We start from the raw sequence: 24,350 nt of genomic DNA, 5'->3' as shown, positions 1-24,350 counted from the left end.
GCTCTGTCCAATTTGACCGATGCATACCTACCTAGGTAGGTATAGGAGGAGGAGAACATGACTACTGGGCAGGGTCCGGAGTCATGGGTATATTAGGGTTATGATAACCCCAGATGCTGGAATGTTCATCAACACGAATGCAAAAGCGAGCTCTAAAGTATGAATCAAAATTCTGCGCAAGGTGATGAGACGTTGCGATGGTGGTCTCACCAACAAGTACTTCCAGACAAGCCTTGCATAGATGTCGAGCTGTGCATGAAGGAGGATGTCTATGGAGCTTGATCTGAGGCAGTTTTTTCGGCCACCACGGATGGTTATCGAAAGCGATCCCAAAAACCAGAGCGTCGGGGTCAAGTAGGATGGCACACGTAGCGGCGACGAGGTCCAACCAGTGACCGCATATCATGACAACTATAAGGATTATCTTGCCCTCCATCATCGTGAAGGAGCCGTGCAGGTCGTCGTTTGGACAAGCATGTCATCGAAGGAGTCTTTCAGACCAGCGACCACCTACTTGCCGTCGCCCAGGATGGCTTCTTCAATACAGTGTCGATATAGAAAGCGATGAGACCAAGATTTTCCATGAACTTGAGCAGCAAAGAGCAGAGAGTAAGACCTACCTACTGTCGGTTTTCAATCTCTGTCCAAAGGAGCTCCTCAAGACGTTGAAGGAGGTAAATCTACAAGTAGGAAGTGAAAAGCCCAAACACATCCCTGCAAGAGACCTCGTCATTGGCCGACTCTGTACACCGGCGCGGATTAATAAGATAACGCGTGCATTTATGGTCCCTTGTACGCAGTTCATGCACAATCGGATCAAATGAGAGGTACTACCATCGGACCAAATAAGAAGTTCCGCTGTGGCTAAGTTATCAACCTATGTGATGCATACGTCAGCGCCCAGTGCGTTACTTTCTTCCATATGCCTATAAGTTCTCACGAATCCATCTCCCCTTTAATCAGGAGCGCTGGAATCCTTGTCTGACATCGTAATGCCCTTACAGATCTATGGTACGATCGCCATCAAGTCGTATGCCTCCCCGTCGCGCGCGATACCGCCAAATTATCCGCTCTTTTGATCGACTCGCAGCACCTGCTGGAAGCCGGATGTGCGGAATCATCGAGGATACAAGACGATCGACATGAAGAATGAGGGCGACTGCGCGTGGCCCTGTTGGTGCATCGTCAACCGACGGTGGTGGTTGACGTCACCCTTTTGGCGGTGTCAATCAATCTTGGTGTGGATCTTATACCCCTGACCACTTTATAGCATTTCATATGCCTCTATAGCTCAGTTGGTAGAGCGCGGCACTAGTAGCTTTCGGAAGACTCGGCAACTCAGTCGGGCCGAGAACATCGTGATGCCGAGGTCTTCGGTTCAACTCCGAATGGAGGCAGCTTTTTGCCGCGGCAATCGATTTTTTTCGATCTCTTTTTTCCAAGGGACTCATTCTAAACGGATACTGCGGTTTTTCCATGGATGAAGAGTGAGAGAGAGCTGTTCGGGTCAAATGGAGCCGACGGAAGACTCGAACGCGGAATTTCGGGAGGTCCCGTTCGCCGCGTTAGGGCACAGCCGGTCTACGGCAAGTCCACCGGAACACCCGAGCGAGCATCGGAGGCGGGACGGTGATCGTTGGGATGACGCATCGATGTCTGGCCACGAGAGTTGATTGAGCAGCATAATCTTCGCGTCTATTAGATGGATATTGTTTGTGACGGGAGGGGACGAGTAAGAGAGATAATCGAGCGTACGGTATATGTCAGGTCCCACCTACGGGAACAATGCAGGTCTCTGACTTCGCGATCAATCGTATGACGTTGCTCGTGACGATTCGACGATATCCGGAGATCTGACTTATCGCATGACGGACTAGAGAGCAGTCAAGCTATAATGACTTGATACAGGAGTGAAGCGTGAGAGAAAAACACGACACCCGGGAGCGTTGCGGACATCACGTCAATCCTCTGATGAGGGCACGTGCGCACGTGACGCGGAGATGACGCGACAACAAACATCAAGAGAAGGATTCTCGAAATTGGCCAAGGTTGGCAATTTCGATGTGTGCCCAGGTGCTCCCCAAGAGGTGAGCAATGCTAATGCTTGATCGAGTCGTAGCGGGATTTTGCGTCGATGCAGGAATGTTGGTGGTTGCTCGACGCGCACACGCAATGAAGCACATGGCGATCCTTCGAACACTCTGCTGACGTCGCGAGAAGTGGCCATTTCCTGTGCGATATGTAAGGATATGTTGCGCCCATGTCCCGAATGGCATCGCCGGCAGAGATTGATTGATAATGCTGAGCCTCGCTTAAAAAGGTTCCAAGTATTACCGTGCTCTATATCTTGCCTCTTGAGTGTCGGGATTGGTCATTGGAAATGTTCACGTGCTCAAGGAAGATATCAAGCCCACAGTCAGGACATTCCCTGCTGACCATTGGTCCAGCTTCTGCGTTTGCATGGTATCCATGGATTCTACCCAACATCGACAAGATTTCTATAACGGACAAATGGAGACGAAATTTTGGGTATATCTGACACATTGAGAAAGCTAGAATGCAAAAATTGTTGGGAAGACGCGCGTGCGCGAGTCCAGAAAAAGAAAAATCTCCGCCTGGAGAAAGAAAATCGCAATCTATATTCGTCATAAAAGTCGTCATCTCATCGCTTGTACGATGGGTCGAAACTGAAATTCGCGGTTTCCTCATTATGCGCAGGCATTTCGAATGGTCCTGGCGGTGGGTTCCGAACTTGTAATTCCATCATCTGCTTTGGTGCGGGCATTTCGTAGATGGTGTTCATGTGTGGCGCCTCCACAGAAGTATTTCGGAAGAGCAATTCGGCTTTCCCGCCATCTGAGTATCTCGCATCTGGCGCGGCGCCAGGCTGTGAGCGGGCCTTTCTCCGACGAAGCAATATAACGATGCCGGCGATAAGGGCCAAGGCTGCTAGGATACCGATCACGATGCCGATAATCGCGCCAGTGCCCAACATCTTTTGCACAGGGCCTGACGAAGCCGTTGAGCCAGGTCCTAAATTAGTTGATCCAGTCGTTGAGTTTGTCGGGTGAGTTCCGTTGGTCAAGTCATTGAGATTGGACGAGTTGACTGCAACGGAAGGTTGAGGAGGGAGGTCGGATGTCACGATGGAGCCTTGGGAAAAGTTGTTTGCCTTGAAACAAGACAACTCAGCGACCGGCTGCGGTAGTGTCACAGGTCGAGCATAATCTGCGATGGGAAGGAAAAGCGTCATGATTCCAAGAACCCACCACGATGCAATCGTGTATGTGCTGAGATCGGAGCCGCCAACTTGTGTCCACATGAGAGAACCATACTTTGTCGTGCACGCTGCCTCGGCTACTAGCGAATCTGGACCAGTAAGGGCTAATTGATTGTCAGACATCTCGACCATTCAAGCAGTTTTGGTTCGCAAAGCATACCTCCACCAAAAGATGGTGCGCCGCCGTATAGCGCACCAGGGCCTCCCATGAAACGAGCACACGAAGGAGGAAAATTTTGGGTGACAGCAACAGCGATCATCGAGCACACGCCGGGCAGCGAGTTTCTTGTCAAGTTACTGTTCGGACCGGGCGTTGGGTTTTTGACGAGCAATGAAGCCTGCGTCTGGGCCGCGGTTTTCAAATCGTTTATGCAGGTGGCGTCCAATGTCTCCTTGCACTGCCCATTATCTTTCTGTCCTCGGTAAAAAGTATTCAGGGAGAAAGGCGAGATCCAGAAGTAGCAAGTATCCCAGCCAAGAGCGTAATTGTCGGAATAATTTGCACCATTTGTATTGAACCATAGAGACAATTCGCTACGAGCACTGTCGGCTGGGATATTGGAGGGTTGGTAGACGGTGACTCCCCAAGTTACGGGCTGAAAATTGACGCTGCCATCCGCTCGTCCACCTTGCAAGATGGTTGGTGCGATAGTCACCGAGCCAGTCTTAGGAGTTGCGTCAGCTGAATTGCAGCGAGGTCTTCCATGCAACGCTCTGCGATGACTTACGATATTGGGCGTGCCAGCACCGGCACGGCAGAGTAATGGGTTGCCAAAGGTGCTGTTTTGATTCCCAGGACCACCAGCGCCTGTCAAGTATTGCGCAGCGCCGCCGGTGGACTACAACGCAATGAGCACTGTCAGAGACATTGGGCGCGCCATGCGGCGCAAGTTCTGTGAAGAAGTTGAACAACTCGAGGAGAGATGATTTTACACGTATTGATATCACAGATAGTCGTTGGTGAAGCGACAGATGATTTTCAGCATTTTCGTGCCTGCGCAGCGTACGGCAAGAAAGAAGGGACGAAAGGAATGCTGATCATGACTGGGACCAGTACGATACAATGCCGTAATACTACAAAATGCCGTGAGCAGAGGGGCGATGGCATCTGTGGCACCCTGAAGCATGCTATACAAGGTGTGATTAGTTCTTGACTGCACGCACCTCTGCACGCACTCTGCGCCCTTAGTCTGCGAGCTGACAACGTCAATCTAGTAGCAAAGTCTAATTCCGCATCGACATGCGGACTCCCTCCCTCCGGCCTCGAAAGACATGGCTCACCCATTCAGCCCTGCGTGGCATGCCGTTCGCCTTATGTGACAATGTTCACCTGCAAATGCACAAGTTCTCGTGACTCGAACGATTCACATTATTGATGTGCCTTCACAGTTGTCCTTGCGTATCACAGCCTTGGAGCCGTGAGCTTCTTGCCATAATCGGCGTATCAGGCGGAACTTGGAGCAACACCAATGCTGTTGCTGTCCCTTTGCAGACCACTAGTAGCGGTAGACTGAATGTCCTCCGTGCTAGCGTCGCCGTATCGCGACCTGTGTGCATCTGCACAGTGGTTAACAGTCGCTCGAGCTCCGAGGTCTGATGAGAATTTTCGAATGGGCGCAAAGGAGACGATGGATGGCATTGGCGTGGAGGTCGTGATCAGCCTGCGTGACGGGCCGATCCGTGATGCGGGTCCTTGTTTACCCAGGGCTGGTTGATCTTTGATTTCGCGAATCGGGCCTTCATCAATCGAATATTCCAAGTTTGTCCATCGCCGAGTCAGACGATCGTTGTTATTGCCGTCAGCAAAGAGTCATCGTCAGAAGGCCAACTCTGGCACAATGCTTTTCAACATTTGGTCACTGTGACATCGTTTGAAAGAATAACCACAGCGACTGCGATACGAACATCACAACTGTTAGCCCAAATGAGGCATGCACCTAAGCGCCCACTCATCACACGCCTAGATCACATGCGGTTAGGCATATCTCTTCAGTTTCCGTTTCACGGAGGATTCTCGAAATCGGCTGCATATACGGCGGATTCAGAATCCTCTAGATCTCACGTCAATGCCGAAAGACACAAGCATGCGTCGTAGAGCAACAACAGTCTATGGTCACGAGCACGACGATCGAATTATGTTCGTTTGTTATATGCGGTAACGCGCCTGCTCGCAGAAGATTCCTTCCATGCACCGTGCTGACGATGGAAGGACCGTGGCGAGCGACATGACGCTGCTTTACTAGTGCTGACGATATCAATAGATCCGCCCAGACATCTGTCATGTCCTACAGGACCCGCGCATGTTCTGCCGGACGTAATTGGGGCCAAAACACGCCTGCATGACTATTTGACGGTGCGTGGTGATATATGCTAGACAGGGCGACTGCGTGTGCGGAACAGCATGTCGCACACACGATCATCACGTCGAGCAGCAGATCTGCATCTAGGAATGCTCCTAATGGTATTATATACCTCTACCAGACTAAGCGGTCAAACAAGCCGCGGGTATCTCATTAGACAAGGAAAAAACGCCCAAGACGCTTATGTTGCAAACGACAATGCTGTCTGTCCTCTCTCGGGATCGCTCATTCTGTGACAAAGGGCCACAGTTAGCAAAGCTCGATTGTAACACTGCGACGTTTGGTGGAGAATATGTACTCACCGATGGACCCTCACATCATCACCCATCTCCACATTATTCATCGCTTGAGGTGTGATCAACACAAACTGCTTGCCGACAGCTCGTCGCGCAGCTTGAATCATCATCGTCATACTCGTGCTACGATTGACGGAATCCATGAACACGTCGAATTCGTCGAGGCAGCGGATCGGACTTCCAATGGCTTCCCATATGCTGAGCAGGAGACAGATGGTTGAGAATGACTTTTCACCTCCACTTAGAGTCTTGGCTTGACGACCAGCGTCGCTCGTCTTGCTAATGTCCGGCTCCACGCTGATATCCAGGAGTTTGGAGGAATGATCAAGGATGACGCGGCCGCGGAAGGAACGCTCGCTGAGGAGATAGTGAAAGTTGATCTTGGCTCGTACAGATATGAACTTTCTGAACAGCGTCCATCGGCGCTGCCGTTCATTCAGGGAGAGTTTGAGTTTCTGCCAGAGCTTGTCAGTTTTGCCGCAAACGAGAATCGTTCGAAGGTTCCAAAGGATTGCTTACCCGCTCCAGCCGTCTCAGGTCATTCAACTCCCTCTTCGCCTGCACATACTCAGTTTGCGCAACAGACCAGGCCCGCGTTAGCTCTTCTCTTGTACCACCGGCTTCTCTCTCCGCTCGATCGTAGTCATCATTCAGTCGTTTCACTTGCTCATCGAGCACTTCTACGTTGACGCCGGGATCGACAGGAACGCGATCGCAGATCTTCGACGCCTCGCTGATGTATTCCATGACAATTTCTTGCTGATCGTCTCGATTCTTTCGGGTCCGGACGACGTGGTTCTTGCTCGAGTCAACGGCGCCGAAAGCTTCATTCTTCTCGTGCAATGCTCGAGTCCGATCCGATTCGATTCTTTCGGCGCGTTTAGTCGCCTTCTCTATCCGCTTTTCGGCTTCCTCGAGCTGTTCGCGGGCTTTGTCAACTTTGTCTTTTCGCTCTCGAGCCATCTCGTCAAGGCGATCTTTCGCGACAACGGAATCCTCAAATGATGCACTAGCGGCCTGGAGTTCGTCCTTTGCTTCCTGAAGTTGTCGTTCTAGTTCTTGAAGCTTTCCATCTTGTGGTCGATTGGCTTCAATTTCATTATTTTTCGCCTCGACGTCGTCTTCTGCCCGCTGCGCCTGAATTCGCAATCTTTCGTCATCACGCTTCCATCGAATTACAGCTTGCTTGGCCTGTGAGAGCTCGGTCTGGCCACGGCGACGTTCCTCATTGATGGTCTCAAACTCCTGCTCGGCTGCACGGACTCGCTCTTGCTGGATGCGAGTTTGGTCAGCGCGGTCCACTTGCAGCCTTGCCGCGCCCGCCCAAGCTTTGACGGGGCTCGATTTTTGACCACCGCGACTATGTTCGTATCGTGTACCCGACCCAGGTCGGTTAGTCATGGCAATGGTGGCTTTGACATTCTGTCGATGGCCAGAACCATACATGTAGTCCATCGCTGCTTCTTGTTCTTTGATAAGGACAGTCTGTTCGACAAAATGGTTGATGATCAGGGTATTGCGAACGAGATCATCATCAATCCGCAGCACACGAAGAATGGTGTCAACATCGCTGTCTGGTTCTTTTCCATTAGTATCCAGTGGCCGCGGATTGCCGATGAATATTGACGATTGCGAATTATACTTTTTGAGGATTTGTGCAAGCAGTCTTTGATCGTCTGCACACGTCACGGCAAACGCATTCAACGATCCGCCGAGTGTCGTTTCGATGATCGACGCCCACTCCGATTTGATTAACTTGACATGCAGACCGAATGGACCAACAGGCTTTGCTCTCCATCTCGTCTCGCGCTCAATGTCACGAACCAGTTGTTCCATCTTGTCAGGGTAACCAGCAAATTTCCGACCTTGTTCCCGAGCTAGATTGTTGAGTCTACCCTTTGCACGATCAAGTTCTTCTCGAGCTTGTGCCATTTTAGCATCAGCATCGCCTGCTTGTATGGCGCATTCGTCTCGCGTCTTCTCGAGTGGTGCAACGTCTCTCTGGTGCTGCTGATGTGCTAGTCTTGCTTGCTCAAACGCCTCTTTCAACGACTCGAGCTCTTCAAGACGCTGAGTATATGCTTCGCCCTGCGCATCCGACAATCGTGCTTGCTCTTCCCGGATCTCTCCCTCGAGGCGTTTTGTGACGTCTTTCTGCTTCTTTCGATTCTCGCGAATTGTTCGTTGTTCAGCCTGTACGCTCATTATCTCTTTGGTGTTATTTTCAAAGCTCTCTTTCGCCTGGCCCAATAAATCTCTAAGCTCGGGTATTGGCTCCTTGAGAGCGTCTATGCCGCTCTTCGCAGCCTCCCAAGCTTGGTTGTGACCTTCAAAAACCCCGCCAATTCGTTCCGCGTCGGCCTCTTTGTCGCGGACTGCCTCCTCTGCTTTCTCCAGTGCTTCTTCACACACGCGCAATGCCTGCTCCTGCTCCTCCACTTGAGCCCATGCGTGCATACGCTCGAGCCTCTCGATCTTTTCTCGGATGCTCTGAGTGGCATCAAGGCGTTGCTTTTTGGCATGCGCCTCTCGAGCTTTCGTGTGGAGTATCTTGACATCGTCGACACGGAGTGCCAGCTTCTCTTCCATGTTATTTTGATGCTCTTCGATCAGCTTGTAGTCGCCGTTGAGAGTTTCGAGTTGGGTTCCACGAATGAAGAACTTGTACTTTTCAGCTGCGGAGCTGTTCGAAAGGAATTGCCGTGCCATATCTTGAGTAAGAACGTTGATTGGGTTGTCCAGTTGGAAAGCAAAGAAATCAAGAATGTCATCCAGGTCTGCCTTCTTCGTAGTGATGACACGCTCGTCCGAGTTCTTAATCTTGAAGCCACTTGTGCCTGAGCGTGAGAAGTGACGCTCGACGATAATGCTTCGGCCATAAAGCTCCGGCTTGTACGCATTGTCGCCCTGATTCTTTATCTTCACAGACAACGCTGCACTTTCCTGGCCTTCCTTGATCAAGCTCTTAAGACTGCCGCCACGGTTGGTAGCTGTAGCTTTACCTCCCAAGCACATTGTCAGCGCCGTCAAGACGGCACTCTTCCCGCTACCATTGTGGCCAATGATGAAATTAATCAGCGGACCGAGCTTGATTCGTAATTTCGTATGGCACATGAAATTCCGACAAAAGACCTCCTCAATGATTCCTTGTTCCGCTGCGATATTGTCTGCATGCTCTCGTCGACTCTTTTGTATGAATTGTGTTGCACGAAGCTCGTTGACTTCGTCGTCGTCATCGTCTTCGTCTTCACTACTGACTTGAGAATTCGAGCTTCGGAGATCGCCATCAGCGGTCGCATCGTTCACATCCTCCTCCTCATCTTCATCGTCGGAAACAACAGATCCGTCTCTTTCTGCTGCAAGCGAAACCCTTGACCGTTTGCGTTGAACATGGCGAGCGGATGCACCGTCTTCGTAATCATCCACATCTTCAGCGTCACGCGTTCGCTTGCTTGACGACATCCTCTGCTCGTCGCAATTGCTGCCCGTAGTTATGTCGTTTCTCAAGTCACACCTGCGGCCCCGCAAGGCAACAATAATTATCTATGCGGACATTGCGGAAGACGCGACGCGCTTAATTCGCACGCGTTTCAGGGCTCATGAATATGCCCGCTTGGTCCGTGCGGATTGAAGATTGCTGCTTTCTGTTGCTGAACTTCAACAACACTATCTATGTTCATTATGGACGACATCGAGGAAGGACATGCTCCGTCCTCAGCTGGCTATATAGCAAGGTATCTCCTTACTGTATGACGGTCATTTCGCTCCATCATATCGCTTACCAAGGTTCGGAATCGTGCATCTCCAACATCGAACGCCATCTCTGCTCAAATGGAGTAGTTGCAGCTCCTACACAATCTCGATGATCACTTTTGAGCGGATGAGCAAACTCGAATGGTTGAAGAGCATATGAATCCATTGTATGCGCAAGATAGATTTGTCGAAAAGGCCTCAAGTGAAATACAACGAGATAGGTAGATCGTGATAGAGCTGATAATCGAACTCATTGCTCCACTCCAACACAAAAACTTTGGTCAGCGCAACCACAGCATCTGTGTCTAAGCTTCTCTTTCCCTCGGGTAATCTCCAAAACTTGACCGTATCCAAACGAGCACGATCCCAACCTTCTGTAAGCACCAGCACAATATCTGAGACGACACGCACCAGGTCGCCAGAATTTCCGTTGCCGGCCAAGACAGCAGAAGCAGCCATGTCACCCATGCTCTGTCGGACGAACAACGGGTTCCAGCCGCGAGCGTCGAGAAGGTGAGGCCTTTCCAAAACCGTACGCCGAAGCGCCTCTGCCAAGGCAGATCTGTATTCATCCATGACCGGTTTGGCAAAGGCGACTAGAATATCTCGCATGCCACGGTGGATGCTCCATGACAATGACGACCAGGGAAGAACATCAAGGGCGTGACACAGAACACGTTGCTCCTGTTCTCCAACGATCATACTTACTGGAAGGTTCTTCTCCGTGCTCGGCAACACCAGCTCGATCTGATCGGGTGTAGGCGATGTCTGTTGCGCAGGACCGCCTAGCTGGGAAGCAAGCAAAAAGTCGACTTCGTATACTTTGCCACCCATCATGTTGTACAAATGCCGGCTACCATGTGCACCTGGAAATCCGTTGCGGATATACCTCAGCTGATAGATACCTGGAGACTTCCGCCCGCAAAATGCGACCTTCAAATGTCCAAGGTCTGTGCTATCATTAGCAACGACAACACCGGAAAGCATTTGAACACATTTGTCGACTCGTTGAGGGAAGCTCGATGGGTAAACATCTGTGGCAAGCGAGTGCGAGTCATGAGGTGCGAATTGCACAGTGGCATCCTGCCCAATCGGCCAGGTCAGGTACCATTGGCCATTATATGAGGCATATCCTGCACGAAATCCGGCTGCGTCGCTATATTGAAAGACTTTTCGGGCGTTGGTCAGACACATGATCGTCATGAGAGTCGTCCTCGAGATCACTGTGCACGCGTTTGCTTTGTGACGAACAAGTGGTTGCTGTTCGAGGAAATACCATTCCTTATCGTCGGCGGCAATGTTAAGGACTCGTGAGGGGGTCGACGCCGTCATGGTCCAACCGGGACCTTTCTCCGCGTCCTCTAGAGGGATCGGCCTGTTCAATTCCGGCTCGCGAACATGGAAAATAGCCAGCAATGTCGCCCAGCCTGCTTTGCCCGATCTACTCGTGAGCGGTAATCTGGTCAAATATAGATCGTTTAGTCCGCAAAATCCCTGCGCCAGACTTCCTTTGATCACCGGGCCCACAGGAGGTGGTTTAGCGATTATAAACCAGGGAAATTGCCTCTGTTTGTGGAACCAGATCCCGAGATATTCCACTGAGCGATTCGCATGGAAAGGATCCATTTTATCATTGATTGCATTTGCTTGAGAGATAAGACCACCGAGGCCTATCGCAGTAACTGCAAAAGAGAGCCATGCTGCGACATCGGCAGACACGTCCATGGTATCGTGAGATATGTTCTGCCTCTGCTATTGTGGACATGCAGTCGCGCCTGCCGACATGCAACGTGAAGTTCGGAGTACGAGGCTTTCTGCTTGCTCAAATATCAGCACATTGGGCTACCCCACAACAGCAACCTGCGCCGCACAGCAGTCACAATCACCACCATCAGATTCGAGACCCGAATAAATGCATGCACAAGCACGTTGATATGATCTGTTCGGCCGCATTTGCTGACCAGGCTGTGCGATGACAGATCCCATGTGAAGACGCCGTCGAGTCAAATGCGTTCATCATCAATGATCTTGCCTGGATGCTTGCCTTCGATATGGCAACATGCACCCTGTCAAACCATCATGACTGCGAATCGACATCTCGCTCGGATGCAGATGGCGCGATATGTAATTGTATTTTTCGAGCTGCAGGTTCATTCATTGTGCGAGCATGATCCTACACGCGGCATCCGCTGCGCCCGCTGCGCCCGCTGTGCCCGCTGTGTCCGCTGTGTCCGCTGTGTCGATGCATGTATATCTCCAGGTCTGACTTACTGGAGACATGGCCGGCGATCATGATCAGGTTCATATGGCGACTCACGATTTCCTTGGGGCAGCTGCTCCGTCATAGTCGAGAATGGCCATCTTGGAATTGCGCCATCAGTCCGGCGAGAGTTCTCAACAATTCTCGGAAGCGCTCGCTTTGGTCGCGGCTCCGGAGACTCGTTACGCGCGTAAGCCTCGTCGAATTGGCTTGTTTTCGACTTTCCCCAGAGATGAGGCTCTGCGATAGCTTGCAAGCCATCTTTTGTGACTTTGTATGTACCTCGGAAGCAAGCGACTTTATTCTCATGAATTCTGCAACGGGCGTTCTTGCGAATGCGAGAACGGCGAGCTGTCGTTCCTCGGCGCGATCCGCCGAAACCATGAACTGCCACGCGAATATTCACCAAAGTATCTATGGATGCCTTTACTCTTGATTTGCCAAACTTCGCTTTCGTTCGCGGACACAACCACGGCCGTATCGATGTTACTCATCCGCTTCGAATCTGACACCCACTGAACGACAATTATGTGAGGGGAATTCACTGCGAATAGCCATCGGGTACATTCTCAAAGTCTATTGCCCTGCTAAAGATACGCCTTACTCTCAATTGTCCTAGGCTCAAACTAGGATGGCTGTCCTCGCCACTAATTTAACAAGTTCCTACATTATTATTACACAGTATTACCATTCAGCAGATTGGTTCTGTACGCTAGAGTAAGTCGTGGCGCAATTCTCTGAGACAATGTGAGGAGAAGTACCGATGTATGCCCTCGCCATCGGTCGAATGGAAGTCTGGCTCACTGCAAATTTCGGATTTGCAGTAAAAGGGCATGATAAATGAGCGTGCCGCACTGACAAGATCGTCCCGCCGGGTCGTGAACCGTACGCTGAAGCACTTTTTAACAAACTCCGAAGCTTGGTCATTGCCGAATGAGCTGCCAATGCCGTCACTCACACACTGTACAGTTGCTGGTCATATTTCTAACGCTAAACCAAGTTCATGAAGAGTGTTGGCAAGGAAGTGCCAGCGTCCATACACATCCCGTGCAATTGCGGCCGGTGAAGCTTGCGACATGCTAACCTTCTCTTCCCGTGATGCTTATCGACCGATGAAGATGGAATCGCCCGGTAGATCTCAAGCACTGTCTAGTGGTATTTCTCAAAACCAATGTGAAAAGGCCCGAGAAGAAGAAGTTCTGAAATGGGCCCTGTCAGTCGCGAGCTCGACGAATTGGACCTGCTCTCGTGTTGGGATTCCGTCAATTGCGGTTCGGTCATTAATGAGCCGATCGATCGAGTTTATGCGCATACAAGAAACAACAATTCAATCCCCAAAAACCATCATTACCACCCCGTAGTGCCCGACACTTCGGAACAGACAGGCTTCGATCAGTCCTACAACCTATTCTTGGTCGATCAATCGCGATGCACTGAATCGTACTAGTGTCGCCCGATGCGGTGTGTGGCACAAATTGCTGTACTCCTCTCACATGAGTGACATGACGACCGAGGAGTAAAAGACAGGACCATGTTCCGAGGAGCTACCCACGTGCTGCCATTGGTGCCCTCAATCGTACTGTGGAGAAGTTAGATCGCTGTCAGGCATGATCTGCACATCCGTTAGCGTGCCACGGCCGAGACTCCAGCAGGCAGAAAGATTTGGACCTTGCTGTGGCGAAACCCCTGATAAGCGCAATCTGAAACTAGGGATAAAAGACTCTCTTGAAAACAGAACACCTCCTCTTCGTGATCCTCTATCGACCTTCGCGTTCGTTCTCTCTCACAACCTCACCAACACCTGAGAATTCTCCATCATGTCGTCGCACGTTACTGCGACGACTCCGCCCTCCAGGGCCAGAGACTCTATGAAGTCCACCTGGCGGCTGTCTGACAAGAAGACTTGGGCACCCCACAACTGGGTCCTCCACCTTCTTCAGATCCACCCGACCAAGATTGGGAAGCCCATCCCCGTTCACGCCAAAGATGACCCGATGCCATACCTACCACACTCACAAACCCATCTTTGGGTCTTGACACATGCCCTGTGGCCTTGCATCCTCCAGCAACTCTACTGCTGGAACTACGGCAAGAATCTGTCACCACTATGGTGCTTCGTTCTCTACACCTCCGCATACCACATCACCGGCGTGCAAGTGTTGCACATGTTGACCAACGCGGGACACAAATATGGATTCCTCGATGGCGACAAGCACGCTCGCGACCAGGTGCCGGATGCATCAGTCCAGAGCACCGTCCATTCTTTGATCCTCACCGCTCTCATCCGACCGCTGATGGCTGTCATGCTCACATACAAGCCCAGCGAGCAGCCTATCAGCTTCTCGTGGTGGGTTGTTGCTGAGATCGGATTGTACCCCATCGTCCTCGACTTCTACTTCTACTGGTACCACCGCACCATGCACGAGGTTGACGGTCTCTGGCAATTCCACCGCCAGCATCACTTGACCAAGCACCCCACACCTCTCCTCACGCTCTTCGCAGACCACGAACAGGAGGTTTTCGACATTGTCATCATCCCTCTGCTCGCCCTCACGACCATGAAGATTTTCGGCTTCCCCATGGGTTTCTACGAGTTCTGGATCTGCTCAAGCTACATTTTCTTCACAGAGCTAGTTGGTAAGTTTCCGCCTGTGGTTACGTCTGCTCTACAGCAAGACCAGTAGACTAACTATGCATGTTCCTTTAAACAGGTCACTCCGGTCTCCGCATCCTCAGCCGTCCGCCTTCCACCAACACACCATTCGTCTCGCTCATCGATGCCGAGTTGTTGATCGAGGACCACGATCTGCACCACCGCAAGGGATACCGCAAGTCTTCCAACTACGGAAAGCAGACCAAGATCTGGGACATGGTTTTCGGCACCACTGGCCCTCGCTACGAGACATTGCCGTCAAACTTTGACTTCACCACCCCGGTATACCTTACCTACTTGCCTTGGCAGTGATTGAGAGATAGGAGGGTTGGAAATTCGTAGTGGGATAGATAGGAATGGGAGAGGAGGATGATGGTGGAATTGTTCTGATTTGATGGTTCCATGAATAAGGAGTTTGAGAATGTCGAACAATTGTTCGCTACATGGCATTTGTTCTGCATCACGCGATAAACCAATTGCGATGTTTTTCTTTTTTGCTTTCTATAATTTGTGACAGACGCTTCACGAAGGTCAAAATGATTTACTTTGAAAAAACCCCCACCTCTACTCTTTTCCCGCATTTTTGGCACGTTGAAGTAATGATGATTTATTACTACCCATATCACATCTCGTCATCACTCTGGTAAAGACCCATACACCAAGATGCGATTAATCAACGCAGGGCGCTAGCAACCCAGCCAAGCCAAACTCATTAGAAAAAATCAAGCCACACAAATCTCAATCACCTCCTCCCCCTCTAATCTGAAACAAAAGTATCCTTGACACAGCAAAGCAATTCTTTCGGCGTGAATGGTGAACACTCGATTCTGCCTCATCGGAATCGAAACCGAAAACGACCGGGACGAGAACACAGCACAGAGCACACCGCAATGACAAAAATCCCGAGCCGCTTCCCAACGTTGAGAAGACACAGCCCCAGGATTCCCTAGTCCTTGTATACACACAACACAGTATCGACAACAAATACCAAGGTACATAGCCGTACGGGCAGAAATTAATTCGTTGGGGGCAAAATAAGCAAAAGGCACCCCCGCGCCAAAAGAGTCGAGTCGGGTCCCGCAGAAAGTAGCAAAAGTAGCTTCGGGGTAGCTCCAAAGTCCCGCAAAACCTTGTCGTTCTCGTTTTCGTTGCCCTTTTTTCCCTGGCCCAGGCGGCCGAAGAAGAGGCCAGGGACGCGAAAAGAGGAGGCGAGGAGAAGAGAAAGACCCTTGAAACGTTCATTCCCGCGGTTCATTCCCGGGCCCGTCTGTCCATCTGCAGGCTCTTCTTTTGAGAGAATTCCCTTTTTGGGATCTAGTTCCCTTTTGTGCTCATTGACCCAACCTCCCTTTCCCCGCGCTGGGAAATGGGCGGTGCGGCGGGCTTTTTCCCCCCCATCATGAGAGATTCATCAAAAAACCTGAAGCCAAGCTTACGGTGGGTGGTTGCTGACTCATCATGACTAGGATACATTCATCAAGAGTATGATAAATGGATTGTACCAAATAGAACACCACAGTACCTAGGTATCTGGCTCGCTGGACTACAGCGCTAGTCCGCCCCATTTAAGCGCGGAATCGGACATTGGGCGACCATCGGGATCCCTCTCGTCGTTTTCGGGAAACGGGCGAGGTTCGGCCGGAAGGCAGCACGTACGTCTCTGGACACTTCGGGCACGGATTCATCGCCGAGGAATGCGATCTTGTTTATCAGACAGCAGGATGTGTGTGGGATTGCGCGAAGAGGCTACGGTGTCGTTATCGTGAAAATCCCCAATTCCCCCAAAGTCATCGATCGTGTTTCCTCTCTTTGTCGAGCACAGGACGTCCGGCCGAACCGAACCTTGGAGTGCTGTGCCCTCTCCCAATCGACATAGCCTCGATGGCGCATCGGGATCACATCTTCCGGGCGGCAATCTTCTACAACTCCTCGTCGCCGGTTGAAGAAACAAGGAGGTCGAATCCGCAAATCGTAGAGAACACGCAAATGTCGTGAAAGAGCTGGGATAGGAGGGAACATCATAGGAATGAGACGCTGCGAATGCGCTCTCGACGATGCCGATCCGGTGTGATAGATTTGGTACATCTCGAAATGGTAACCCACCTTTTACCTGCTGTGCAATGATGCGCAGAAATGACTTTCCTTTTTCAATCTTGCTTCCCGCCGTCGACGCGATAGACGTCCACATTGAAGAATTTCTTCACCGCCCATGAATGGCCCGCGACTCTGTCGGAGCAAAAAACTTCATGTCAGCAAATGATGGCCATGTTGCGGAATTGACAGACAGACAGAGACAGAAACAAGTTTGCGAGAGAAAAAAAACAAGGGGAAAAACATGGGCTGCTCTCCCGAAAAGAAAACTCCAACTTACGAAATCGGCCCGCCTCGCACCAGAGGCAAAACCTGCTCCCGTCCAATCTTCCTCCTCTCCTCAACCCGATGCAAAAGCGTGCCCCGTTGAAACCCGACCACATCCTCGCCGGAGATCCTCCCCGTCCGACAGTCCGCCGCCAGCGCCCAGAGACCCAGGGCATCGAGGACTCCGAACCAGCCCTTGGTCTGCCTCACGACGTTCAGGAATTCCGCGCGGGAGTAGTCCCGCTTCTCGTCGACCTTCACGCCCTCGAGGGGGGTCGTCTTCCAGCCCACGCGCGGGATGTGGATGTCGAGCGAGAGCCAGGAGACGTTGCGCAGGAAGAGATGCCGGCCGATGGCGACGCCCAGGGCCACCGGGAAGTCTAGGCCCAGGGCGAGATTGCCGCGGAGGGAGTCGCCGAGCCGGACGGTTTCGTTGTCGGGCTTCTGGGACCGGTTGGAGTAGTAGGATAGCAGGCGGTGGAAAGGTGCGGAGGAGGTTGGGTTGAAGGTGGTTTGTTGAGACATCTTTTTTCTTCTTCTGGTCAAAGATCGAGACTCCCTTCTTGGAACGTGATCGTCGTGAGGATATGTCCGATTTCGAGATCTCCTATGGGGATTGCCTGGTTCCCGTCGTGATCTAGAAAGGCCTTGGCTTGAATTTCCCTACAGCGCAGATACAGTGTTCTTGGACGCTTGATGGACTGGAGGACGGTACTTCTTTCCTACGCGCCAGATGCTTCGAATGTTCAGACAGCTTTGTCACTGATCGCCTCTCCAGCTCACACGAGTCGTCAAAACATGCAATTGATGTTCATGGTTAACTATTACGACTGTCGCAGTGGACGATAAATCATTATGATGACATCATCGCGTCATGAGGTTGCGGCTCAGATGGAGTGTTTATGTAAGCATTGGTGTTGCGCTTCAGTCGTAACCCTAGGCTACTTCATTGCTACTTTCTATCGCGACCATGCGATCGAGCTACGTTGTTGGAAAGTCAATAACTTTATGTGTTCTGACGATGGAAATGATCAGATGCATCTTCAGCATATCGAAACATAAGGTTTCGTGCTTCGAGCAGCGCAGATGCTAATCGGGTCTGCGTGAGAAGAAAAGGCTTCAATTCCAAGATCTCAAAGTCGATATACACACTTTTGTCTGTCCCAGTCTCACGAAATCATAGAGATTTGACGAGTCGTGTCGTGGCTTATAACGCTCAGTAGTACCATTCACTCACACGTATCACACCGACCTCGCCAGACCTGTCGCGTCATCTGCTTCAAAGCTACCAAAGTACAGGCACTTAGCCAAAGTGACTTTCGAATCCTGGGCCGTCCTGGCCTGGGTGTGAGCCGACTCTCGATTTCGCCGAATATAACGCCCAACGCCCTGTCAATGATACCCTTGAGATCGTGTCGCTCACTGTTCGTATTTCCTGACCTCGAAAATCCCTCAAATGAATGCAAATAATCAGAATGAGAGCATTTCAGCATCGTGACTCGAATCATTGCGAACGGCCTCGCCCGCCTGCGTTGGAATTCCATCGGAGGTGACCATGCCAGCAGTAAGTTGGGCCATTGCCGGCAGATCAGTTTCCTCATCAGTCATGCCATAACCGTCGATGCTCGCCTGTTCGCGATTGAAACGCTCTTGTTCGGTCTCGGGGGAGTCGTAATCCTTGAGGAGGTCATCAAGAGTACGTTGCGTGTTGGGGCTGGGGTTCTGGGGTGTAGGTTGTTCGAGCGCATTGTTGGGAGAGTCGTGACGCTTGTTCAAGCCGTAAGCCTGGCGTTCGTTGATGAGATCGTGTTCGATCCTAGCTCTCTTGTGAGCTTCCACGCGCTCGGGCTCGAGGCCTGCACTACCGCCGTCTGAACCCCTACGTTTTCGGTTGCCCTGATTGACAGAGGTTCGTTGAGCGCTCGTCGCAGCTGACGTGTTGCTCGCAGATTGTCCTCGTGCTTTGCGACTGCCACCTTTCGCACTGTTGCTTGTGGGCTTGCGTTTCTTGCCCGACTGCTGGGAGACATCCTTGTCTTCCGTCTTAACTTTTGACTTGATGCTTGACTCGACATCAGAAAAGTTCAAGAGGTCATCTCGCGGTTCGTTCTCGATCTTGGAGCCGTTTGCAGCACGCTTCTTCGTCGTTGGCTGATTTGTCTTACTGGCTTGCGCAGACACCTTTCTGCCTCTGTTGGGAGCAGTGATCCCATTCGCTTGACCAGACTCAACCTCCTGGATCGCATCCTTTATCTTCTTCATGACTTGCCAGAATGAGGTGTTAGCTGATCCTCGATTCTTGTAACCGCCGAGCAACATCAGCTTCTCGAAGTCGGGCTGAATACTGCATTCGTCAGAAATTTCTATAGCATAGTAGACTTGCACAACACGTCCGTAAAAATTTCAGCCATACCTTAAGCCAATTAGTCACTGGTGTAGCTTGATGTGCTAGCAAAATCACCCTCTGATCGTTTTCGTTCAAGTTGAGCGTCATGATTGATATGAAGGGATGTTATTGAGCGGTGGAGTCAAGACAATGTCTGAAATGTCGATGAGAGACAGATATGCTCATGTGACGAAGCGGATGATGATTGATGAAAGCTTGTCAGAGGTTGCCGATGTTGTTGTCGTCGTTTGTTCGCTTAGACAGTATGAAGATTAGAGTGAAGCAGGTAGTTGTGTTGCAAGAAGCAGGAGTGGAAGAAGGTGATGAGTAAAGGGAAAGAATGAATGTACCGCTGGAGTGCAAGAAGTGACACTGACAAGTTCAGTGGTGATGTCGAAACCTCGGCATGTGATGAGCATGAATGCACTGCTTGCCAACCTTGCTTACCTGGCTAGTAGCTGGCGAACAAGCATGTGCAAGTGACACGTGAAGCGACACTGACACACCCGCAGCGAAGAAGTTTGTCAGTTGCAACAAGATGAATGGAATGCGAAGAAACAACCAGACAAGTCAATAATCAGGGAATGCCCAGTATCGCATGCAGGCATGTCGCCCGTGGCCAGTGAAAGTACAAGTCGGGATGGCGCTGCACGACGAGGCGTGGATGGAACTTTCACACGTTCGCACGGTGGGAGGATTGGCGTGTCCTTTGGAGGATTGTCATGAATTCAAGAATCCAACAGCCGGTGTAGTGGGCACCTACGTGAGGGAAGGACGAGAGATTTTGAAGTTCCATTTGAAAATTGTCATGTGTTCATTCCGAAACGCGACCTTCGTCACATCCGTTCAATGGCCTAGTCACAGTGAGAATGTGTGAGCATCCATACCAATTTTGACGAGCGACCTCGAGCTTGTGCCTCGACGGCAAGAGATCTGCTCGTGAGATCCTTTGCGAATGGGACAAACAACTCCCCTTGCGCATTTCATATCCGTCTGATTGTATGTCCGGCTCGTTTGCGGTCGCATCAGCACAAGAATTGGTGTGAGAATCGAACCTCAGTGCGAGCATCGTCGAGGCTGAACGAGTGCCTGCACTTGAATCCATGAAAAGTCACTGGTTGTATCGAGACGCCCGCCTGCACTCTGTCGATGGCGCAGATCAAGCAAGTCCCAACAGCAGTAGATTCCAAGTCGCCTCTTCCCCAGCACCTTCATCTGCACCGCTTTGGTGAGATCTCGCTTCGTTCCCTTAAAACCTGCCACGTCCTCTACCTCGTCCTCCTCCCCTTCCTCGTCCACCACGCATACCACCTCCCCTTCCACCACGAGGTCCGCTCGCAGCCTTATCGCTCTCCTTACGCGCCTTGTTCCTCGGCTTGGGCGCGTCGTCGATGAGTAATGTGTCCAAGGGCAGGGAGTCCGGCAGGATGAAGTAACGGATGGTGCTACCGCGGATGCTGAGATGTTCGAGCGCGACCTGCGCGCCGTTCTTGGGCGTCATTTTCGCATTGCGAAGGTTGGTGTTCATCTGCGGCGAGACGGACGCGATGGTGCCGCTGATGATGGTGCCGGTCTTCAGCTCGATCGTGACAGTCTCGCTGTGGCATTTCATCAAGAATCTGATGGCGCGATCATGAATATATGTCTGTGGTCAGCCGGAGCTTCTTTTTCTTCTTCATCCTCGTCTCGTAATGTATTGGGACTTGGTGCGCTGCGGTCGCCTTTGGGAAAGAGAGGGTCTCGTTCAGCACTTGATGCGAGGAGGGATAGGATTATGGTGGGGAAAGCGTCGCGACTTACCGGACGAGCTTCATGATTGCAGTATTGAGTCGGTCGACTCTGCGCAAAATGAGTTATTTGATGTGCGATTGCGCTGATTTCGATCGCGCATGAAGTTCTCGTGTGCTCGATTATCGAAAGTTCGACGTCGCGATTTCATGAAATTATGTAAGCATTCGAGATTGGAGTGACAGTCACGTGACCTTGCTGTGATATTGAACGGATGCGCTGCGTTATAGCTAGCAGCCTCCACAACTGAACCATACCTAGATACGCTTGTAGTATGCAATGGACAAACAACCGATTGCGGCGATGGTATTGCCTTGACTCCCGTAGTAAAATTCCTCAGCATGTCGTCAAAAATGGGCGTGCTGACAAACATATTGTAACAGATTCGACATGATACTCACTGACAAGTACATACAACTTTCACGAGATCGAGCAGTCAAAGTATGGCTCGACAATTTTGTACAGTAGAATACAAACTCTCTTCCCGGACCATAATACATCTTGCCCAACGCCCAGTCCTCCATCTGACCAATTCCCTTAAAATAGGTGTGAGCATTTCCTCTCCTGTTGAGCGCCCATCATTTAAAACCTCCGCTCCCGCAGATATTGGATGACTTCTTGTTTGTAATGCCCCTTGATGATAACATGTCGCGTCCGAGCATTGATGATGACATGTTTTTCATCCAAGCTTAGTTTCTCCCTCAACACATCCCGTAGCGCGGTCAGATCTCCATCCACCTTTTTCACATACGTGAGGAAAAGGTTTCCACCGCGCTTCGCATCCTCGTAAATCGGCAGCTCGTGGGCGCGCGTGCGGGTGACGAAGTAAGGTAGGTTGGGTGCGCTCTGCTCTTCTGGCAGGAATTCCACGGGCAAAGGGTTGAGCGGTGGTCGAGTTCCGTAGCCGGGAGCTTCGGCGGCGGTTTTGAGGTAGGAGCGGTCTTTGAATGCTTTACTCGACCGGCGAGATGCACGAGAGATTTTGGGACGAGGGTCGGAGACGAAACTTGGAGGCGGATAACTAACATCCGCTTTGCGAGACGCGAGCAGATTGCGATCTGGTTACGGCGTTAGACTTCTGAACGAATTTTCTGGAAATGTATCTTCACAAGGACATACCTTGCAGAGGCCTTTGTGATCTCGGTCTAGCAGGACTTGTGCTTCGGGGTGATCGAAATGATTCTGTTTGTTGAATCGAGCACCGTGCCGCTGTTGTAGAATATTGGAGGAATTGTCGGACTGTTGACGGTCGGGGAGGAGCCAATGGTCTGAGAAAAGGCATGATGGGTACAATCCCTGCCATGATGGCTGCGCGTGATAGTGTGGTGATGTTGAGATGTATTTGATGGAGTCGTCGATAATGTAAGGGGAGCTTTCTTTCGACAATTCTCCAACGCGCATTTGTCGGCTGTCGCATCAAACCACCGAATGCTTAGTCATGACTCGCTTCATCATTTTGCCTCGATGACTCCCGCCCTCTCCACGCGAAGTCTTGGCAGCACAATTCCGCTGCCCCACCACAAGAACGACCATCCTTTGACGAATGCGCGTTTTGTTCGCGACTCTGCAATCACCACAGAATCTGCTATCGCAATCATGGCGGCCTCGGATGGTGACAACCAGGAATTGGTCAAGAAGTACAGCCTTCTTGCCCAGCTGATACCCAACCTGGACCGACACATGGCATACCCGCTGCTGAACTTTTTGGAAGACCAAACCCCGGAAGACGAGGACATCAGCGATATCACACAAATGAAATATGCGCTCCTCAAGGAGACCAACATGTTCGATTTTGTCGGTGACCTTTATGCACAATTAAACGGATTGAAGGAGAGACCACAGGAGTACACCAAGAAGCGTGAGGATGTGTTGGCTCGGCGGGAAAAGTTTGAGGAGGAGACGGAGAAGATCCAGAATCTGTTGGGCGACACGGATGTCATCAACAACTTGCGATCGGACAAGACGAGCAATATGAACTTCTTGAAGGAGACGCACAATGTCACTCCCCAAATGGTGGACCAGCTATACGAATTCGGCCAATTTCAATATGCCTGCGGAGATTACGGCAGCGCATCAGAGCTGCTCTACCAATTCCGTATTCTTTCCACCGACAACGACAAAGTCAACGCGGCGACGTGGGGAAAACTGGCTGCGGATATTCTGAGTGTCAACTGGGAGAGCGCATTGGAGGAGGTGACCAAGCTCAAGGAGAGCATCGAGTCTCGTCTGTTCAACAACCCTCTCGCACAACTTCAACACCGGACATGGCTATGCCACTGGTCACTCTTTCCTTTCTTCAACTACGAGCCTGCGCGAGAGACCCTCACGGAGTTGTTCTTTTCACCTGCCTACATCAACACCATCCAGACCTCATGCCCTTGGATTCTACGGTATCTCTGCGCAGCCATCATCACCAACCGAAACCGACCCAGCGGTAAGAGCAACTTTGTCTACGGCAACTACCAGAAGCAATTGAAGGATCTCGTCCGGGTCGTCCGCCAGGAGCAGTACGAGTACAACGATCCTGTAACGAGCTTCGTCAAGGCGCTGCTCTTGGACTTTGACTTTGAGGAAGCTCAAAAGCGGCTGCTGGAGGCAGATGAGATTCTTCGAGCGGACTTCTTCTTGGTCGCTTCAGCCGATGCTTTCCTCGATGCTGCCCGCCACCTCATCTCTGAGTCATATTGCAAAATTCACCAGCGGATTGATATTAAGTAAGTTCTCGTCACCCCGACCTAGAGATATGATTTGTAGGATGGCTGCTAACCTTTTGTCTTTTTCTTCAGGGATCTCTCCACCCGCTTGGGTCTTACGCATGCCGAAGGTGAGAAGTGGATTGTTAACCTCATCCGCGACACGCGTGTGGATGCGAAGATCGATTACAAGGCCGGCACGGTCTTGATGAACCACCCGCCAGTGAACGTCTACCAGCAGGTCATCGAGCGGACCAAGGGTGGTTTCTTCCGGACTCAAGTGCTGAGCCAGGCTGTTGGAAAGTGAGAGACGGATTGGAATGATTTGGGATTCCTTCTCGCTGAAGGCCAGAATGTGACCATGACGACCATGGAAAAGAAAGGTCCCGAATGATGTTGACGACTCCTATGACCACGAATTCTGGGGTGCAAAGACGTGTTCTGGTCTTGTCAGCATGGCTCTAGATTGCGCCATTACGTTGATGACGATGGTTTTAAAAGCGAGTGTTCGATCAAGCATTCG

General features: G+C 51.2%; 10 protein-coding genes and 1 non-coding gene across 11 annotated transcripts; 4 read left to right on the top strand and 7 right to left on the bottom strand.

The window, feature by feature from the left end:
* Window positions 1-1,280: 1,280 nt before the first annotated feature.
* Window positions 1,281-1,397, top strand: K489DRAFT_t62. Its single transcript has one exon. It is a non-coding gene; the product is annotated as a tRNA-Thr (tRNA).
* Window positions 1,398-2,453: 1,056 nt separating this feature from the next.
* On the bottom strand, window positions 2,454-9,455 carry K489DRAFT_434953 (P-loop containing nucleoside triphosphate hydrolase protein). Its single transcript, XM_033608580.1, has 5 exons — window positions 6,456-9,455; window positions 5,957-6,391; window positions 4,009-4,119; window positions 3,441-3,945; window positions 2,454-3,384 (listed from the first exon to the last, which is right to left on the bottom strand). The coding sequence occupies exons 1-5, from the start codon at window positions 9,396-9,398 to the stop codon at window positions 2,663-2,665; spliced, it is 4,716 nt and encodes a 1,571-aa protein (XP_033455796.1). The 5' UTR covers window positions 9,399-9,455; the 3' UTR covers window positions 2,454-2,662.
* Window positions 9,456-9,887: 432 nt separating this feature from the next.
* On the bottom strand, window positions 9,888-11,414 carry K489DRAFT_413567 (uncharacterized protein; the record flags this gene model as incomplete). Its single annotated transcript, XM_033608056.1, has 1 exon — window positions 9,888-11,414. The coding sequence occupies one exon, from the start codon at window positions 11,412-11,414 to the stop codon at window positions 9,888-9,890; it is 1,527 nt and encodes a 508-aa protein (XP_033455795.1).
* A 224-nt stretch (window positions 11,415-11,638) lies between these two features.
* K489DRAFT_89687 (uncharacterized protein) lies at window positions 11,639-12,449 on the top strand. Its single transcript, XM_033609021.1, has one exon. It carries the CDS (start codon window positions 11,936-11,938, stop codon window positions 12,383-12,385), a length of 450 nt encoding a protein of 149 aa, XP_033455794.1. The 5' UTR covers window positions 11,639-11,935; the 3' UTR covers window positions 12,386-12,449.
* A 1,368-nt stretch (window positions 12,450-13,817) lies between these two features.
* Window positions 13,818-14,914, top strand: K489DRAFT_391122 (uncharacterized protein; the record flags this gene model as incomplete). The annotated part of the gene is made up of 2 exons (XM_033606662.1): window positions 13,818-14,586; window positions 14,661-14,914. The coding sequence occupies 2 exons, from the start codon at window positions 13,818-13,820 to the stop codon at window positions 14,912-14,914; spliced, it is 1,023 nt and encodes a 340-aa protein (XP_033455793.1).
* A 380-nt stretch (window positions 14,915-15,294) lies between these two features.
* On the bottom strand, window positions 15,295-16,296 carry K489DRAFT_89641 (uncharacterized protein). The gene has a single exon (XM_033609020.1). It carries the CDS (start codon window positions 15,842-15,844, stop codon window positions 15,341-15,343), a length of 504 nt encoding a protein of 167 aa, XP_033455792.1. The 5' UTR covers window positions 15,845-16,296; the 3' UTR covers window positions 15,295-15,340.
* A 673-nt stretch (window positions 16,297-16,969) lies between these two features.
* K489DRAFT_374108 (uncharacterized protein) lies at window positions 16,970-17,485 on the bottom strand (the record flags this gene model as incomplete). The annotated part of the gene is made up of 1 exon (XM_033603490.1): window positions 16,970-17,485. The coding sequence occupies one exon, from the start codon at window positions 17,483-17,485 to the stop codon at window positions 16,970-16,972; it is 516 nt and encodes a 171-aa protein (XP_033455791.1).
* Window positions 17,486-18,430: 945 nt separating this feature from the next.
* K489DRAFT_413564 (uncharacterized protein) lies at window positions 18,431-19,454 on the bottom strand (the record flags this gene model as incomplete). Its single annotated transcript, XM_033608055.1, has 2 exons — window positions 18,431-19,297; window positions 19,374-19,454. 2 exons carry the CDS (start codon window positions 19,452-19,454, stop codon window positions 18,431-18,433), a joined length of 948 nt encoding a protein of 315 aa, XP_033455790.1.
* Window positions 19,455-20,409: 955 nt separating this feature from the next.
* On the bottom strand, window positions 20,410-21,241 carry K489DRAFT_89616 (Sm-like ribonucleo protein). Its single transcript, XM_033609019.1, has 2 exons — window positions 21,147-21,241; window positions 20,410-21,067 (listed from the first exon to the last, which is right to left on the bottom strand). Exon 2 carries the CDS (start codon window positions 20,956-20,958, stop codon window positions 20,596-20,598), a length of 363 nt encoding a protein of 120 aa, XP_033455789.1. The 5' UTR covers window positions 20,959-21,067; window positions 21,147-21,241; the 3' UTR covers window positions 20,410-20,595.
* A 190-nt stretch (window positions 21,242-21,431) lies between these two features.
* Window positions 21,432-22,501, bottom strand: K489DRAFT_346044 (uncharacterized protein). The gene is made up of 2 exons (XM_033602336.1): window positions 22,254-22,501; window positions 21,432-22,192 (listed from the first exon to the last, which is right to left on the bottom strand). The coding sequence occupies exons 1-2, from the start codon at window positions 22,435-22,437 to the stop codon at window positions 21,717-21,719; spliced, it is 660 nt and encodes a 219-aa protein (XP_033455788.1). The 5' UTR covers window positions 22,438-22,501; the 3' UTR covers window positions 21,432-21,716.
* A 229-nt stretch (window positions 22,502-22,730) lies between these two features.
* Window positions 22,731-24,134, top strand: K489DRAFT_326991 (eukaryotic translation initiation factor 3, subunit 6; the record flags this gene model as incomplete). The annotated part of the gene is made up of 2 exons (XM_033601949.1): window positions 22,731-23,848; window positions 23,921-24,134. 2 exons carry the CDS (start codon window positions 22,731-22,733, stop codon window positions 24,132-24,134), a joined length of 1,332 nt encoding a protein of 443 aa, XP_033455787.1.
* Window positions 24,135-24,350: the final 216 nt, after the last annotated feature.

Source organism: Dissoconium aciculare, assembly GCF_010015565.1.
Source record: "Dissoconium aciculare CBS 342.82 unplaced genomic scaffold K489scaffold_16, whole genome shotgun sequence".
In the NCBI taxonomy this organism is placed as follows: Eukaryota; Fungi; Ascomycota; class Dothideomycetes; order Mycosphaerellales; family Dissoconiaceae; genus Dissoconium; species Dissoconium aciculare.
The sequence above is the reverse complement of the archived record's forward strand: the minus strand, read 5'-3'. Positions and strand labels throughout refer to the sequence as shown.

Excerpts from the sequence above, each read along its gene's own strand:
- K489DRAFT_434953 (XM_033608580.1), bottom strand. The coding sequence starts at position 9,398 with ATGTCGTCAAGCAAGCGAACGCGTGACGCTGAAGATGTGGATGATTAC. Across the intron at positions 6,392-6,455 it reads ACCTGAGACGGCTGGAGCGG|AAACTCAAACTCTCCCTGAA; the intron begins GTAAGCAATCCT and ends AAGCTCTGGCAG. Across the intron at positions 3,946-4,008 it reads GTGCTGGCACGCCCAATATC|ACTGGCTCGGTGACTATCGC; the intron begins GTAAGTCATCGC and ends GCAACTCCTAAG.
- K489DRAFT_89687 (XM_033609021.1), top strand. The coding sequence starts at position 11,936 with ATGTATATCTCCAGGTCTGACTTACTGGAGACATGGCCGGCGATCATG.
- K489DRAFT_89641 (XM_033609020.1), bottom strand. The coding sequence starts at position 15,844 with ATGAACGTTTCAAGGGTCTTTCTCTTCTCCTCGCCTCCTCTTTTCGCG.
- K489DRAFT_89616 (XM_033609019.1), bottom strand. The coding sequence starts at position 20,958 with ATGAAATGCCACAGCGAGACTGTCACGATCGAGCTGAAGACCGGCACC.
- K489DRAFT_346044 (XM_033602336.1), bottom strand. The coding sequence starts at position 22,437 with ATGGCAGGGATTGTACCCATCATGCCTTTTCTCAGACCATTGGCTCCT. Across the intron at positions 22,193-22,253 it reads ATCACAAAGGCCTCTGCAAG|ATCGCAATCTGCTCGCGTCT; the intron begins GTATGTCCTTGT and ends CGCCGTAACCAG.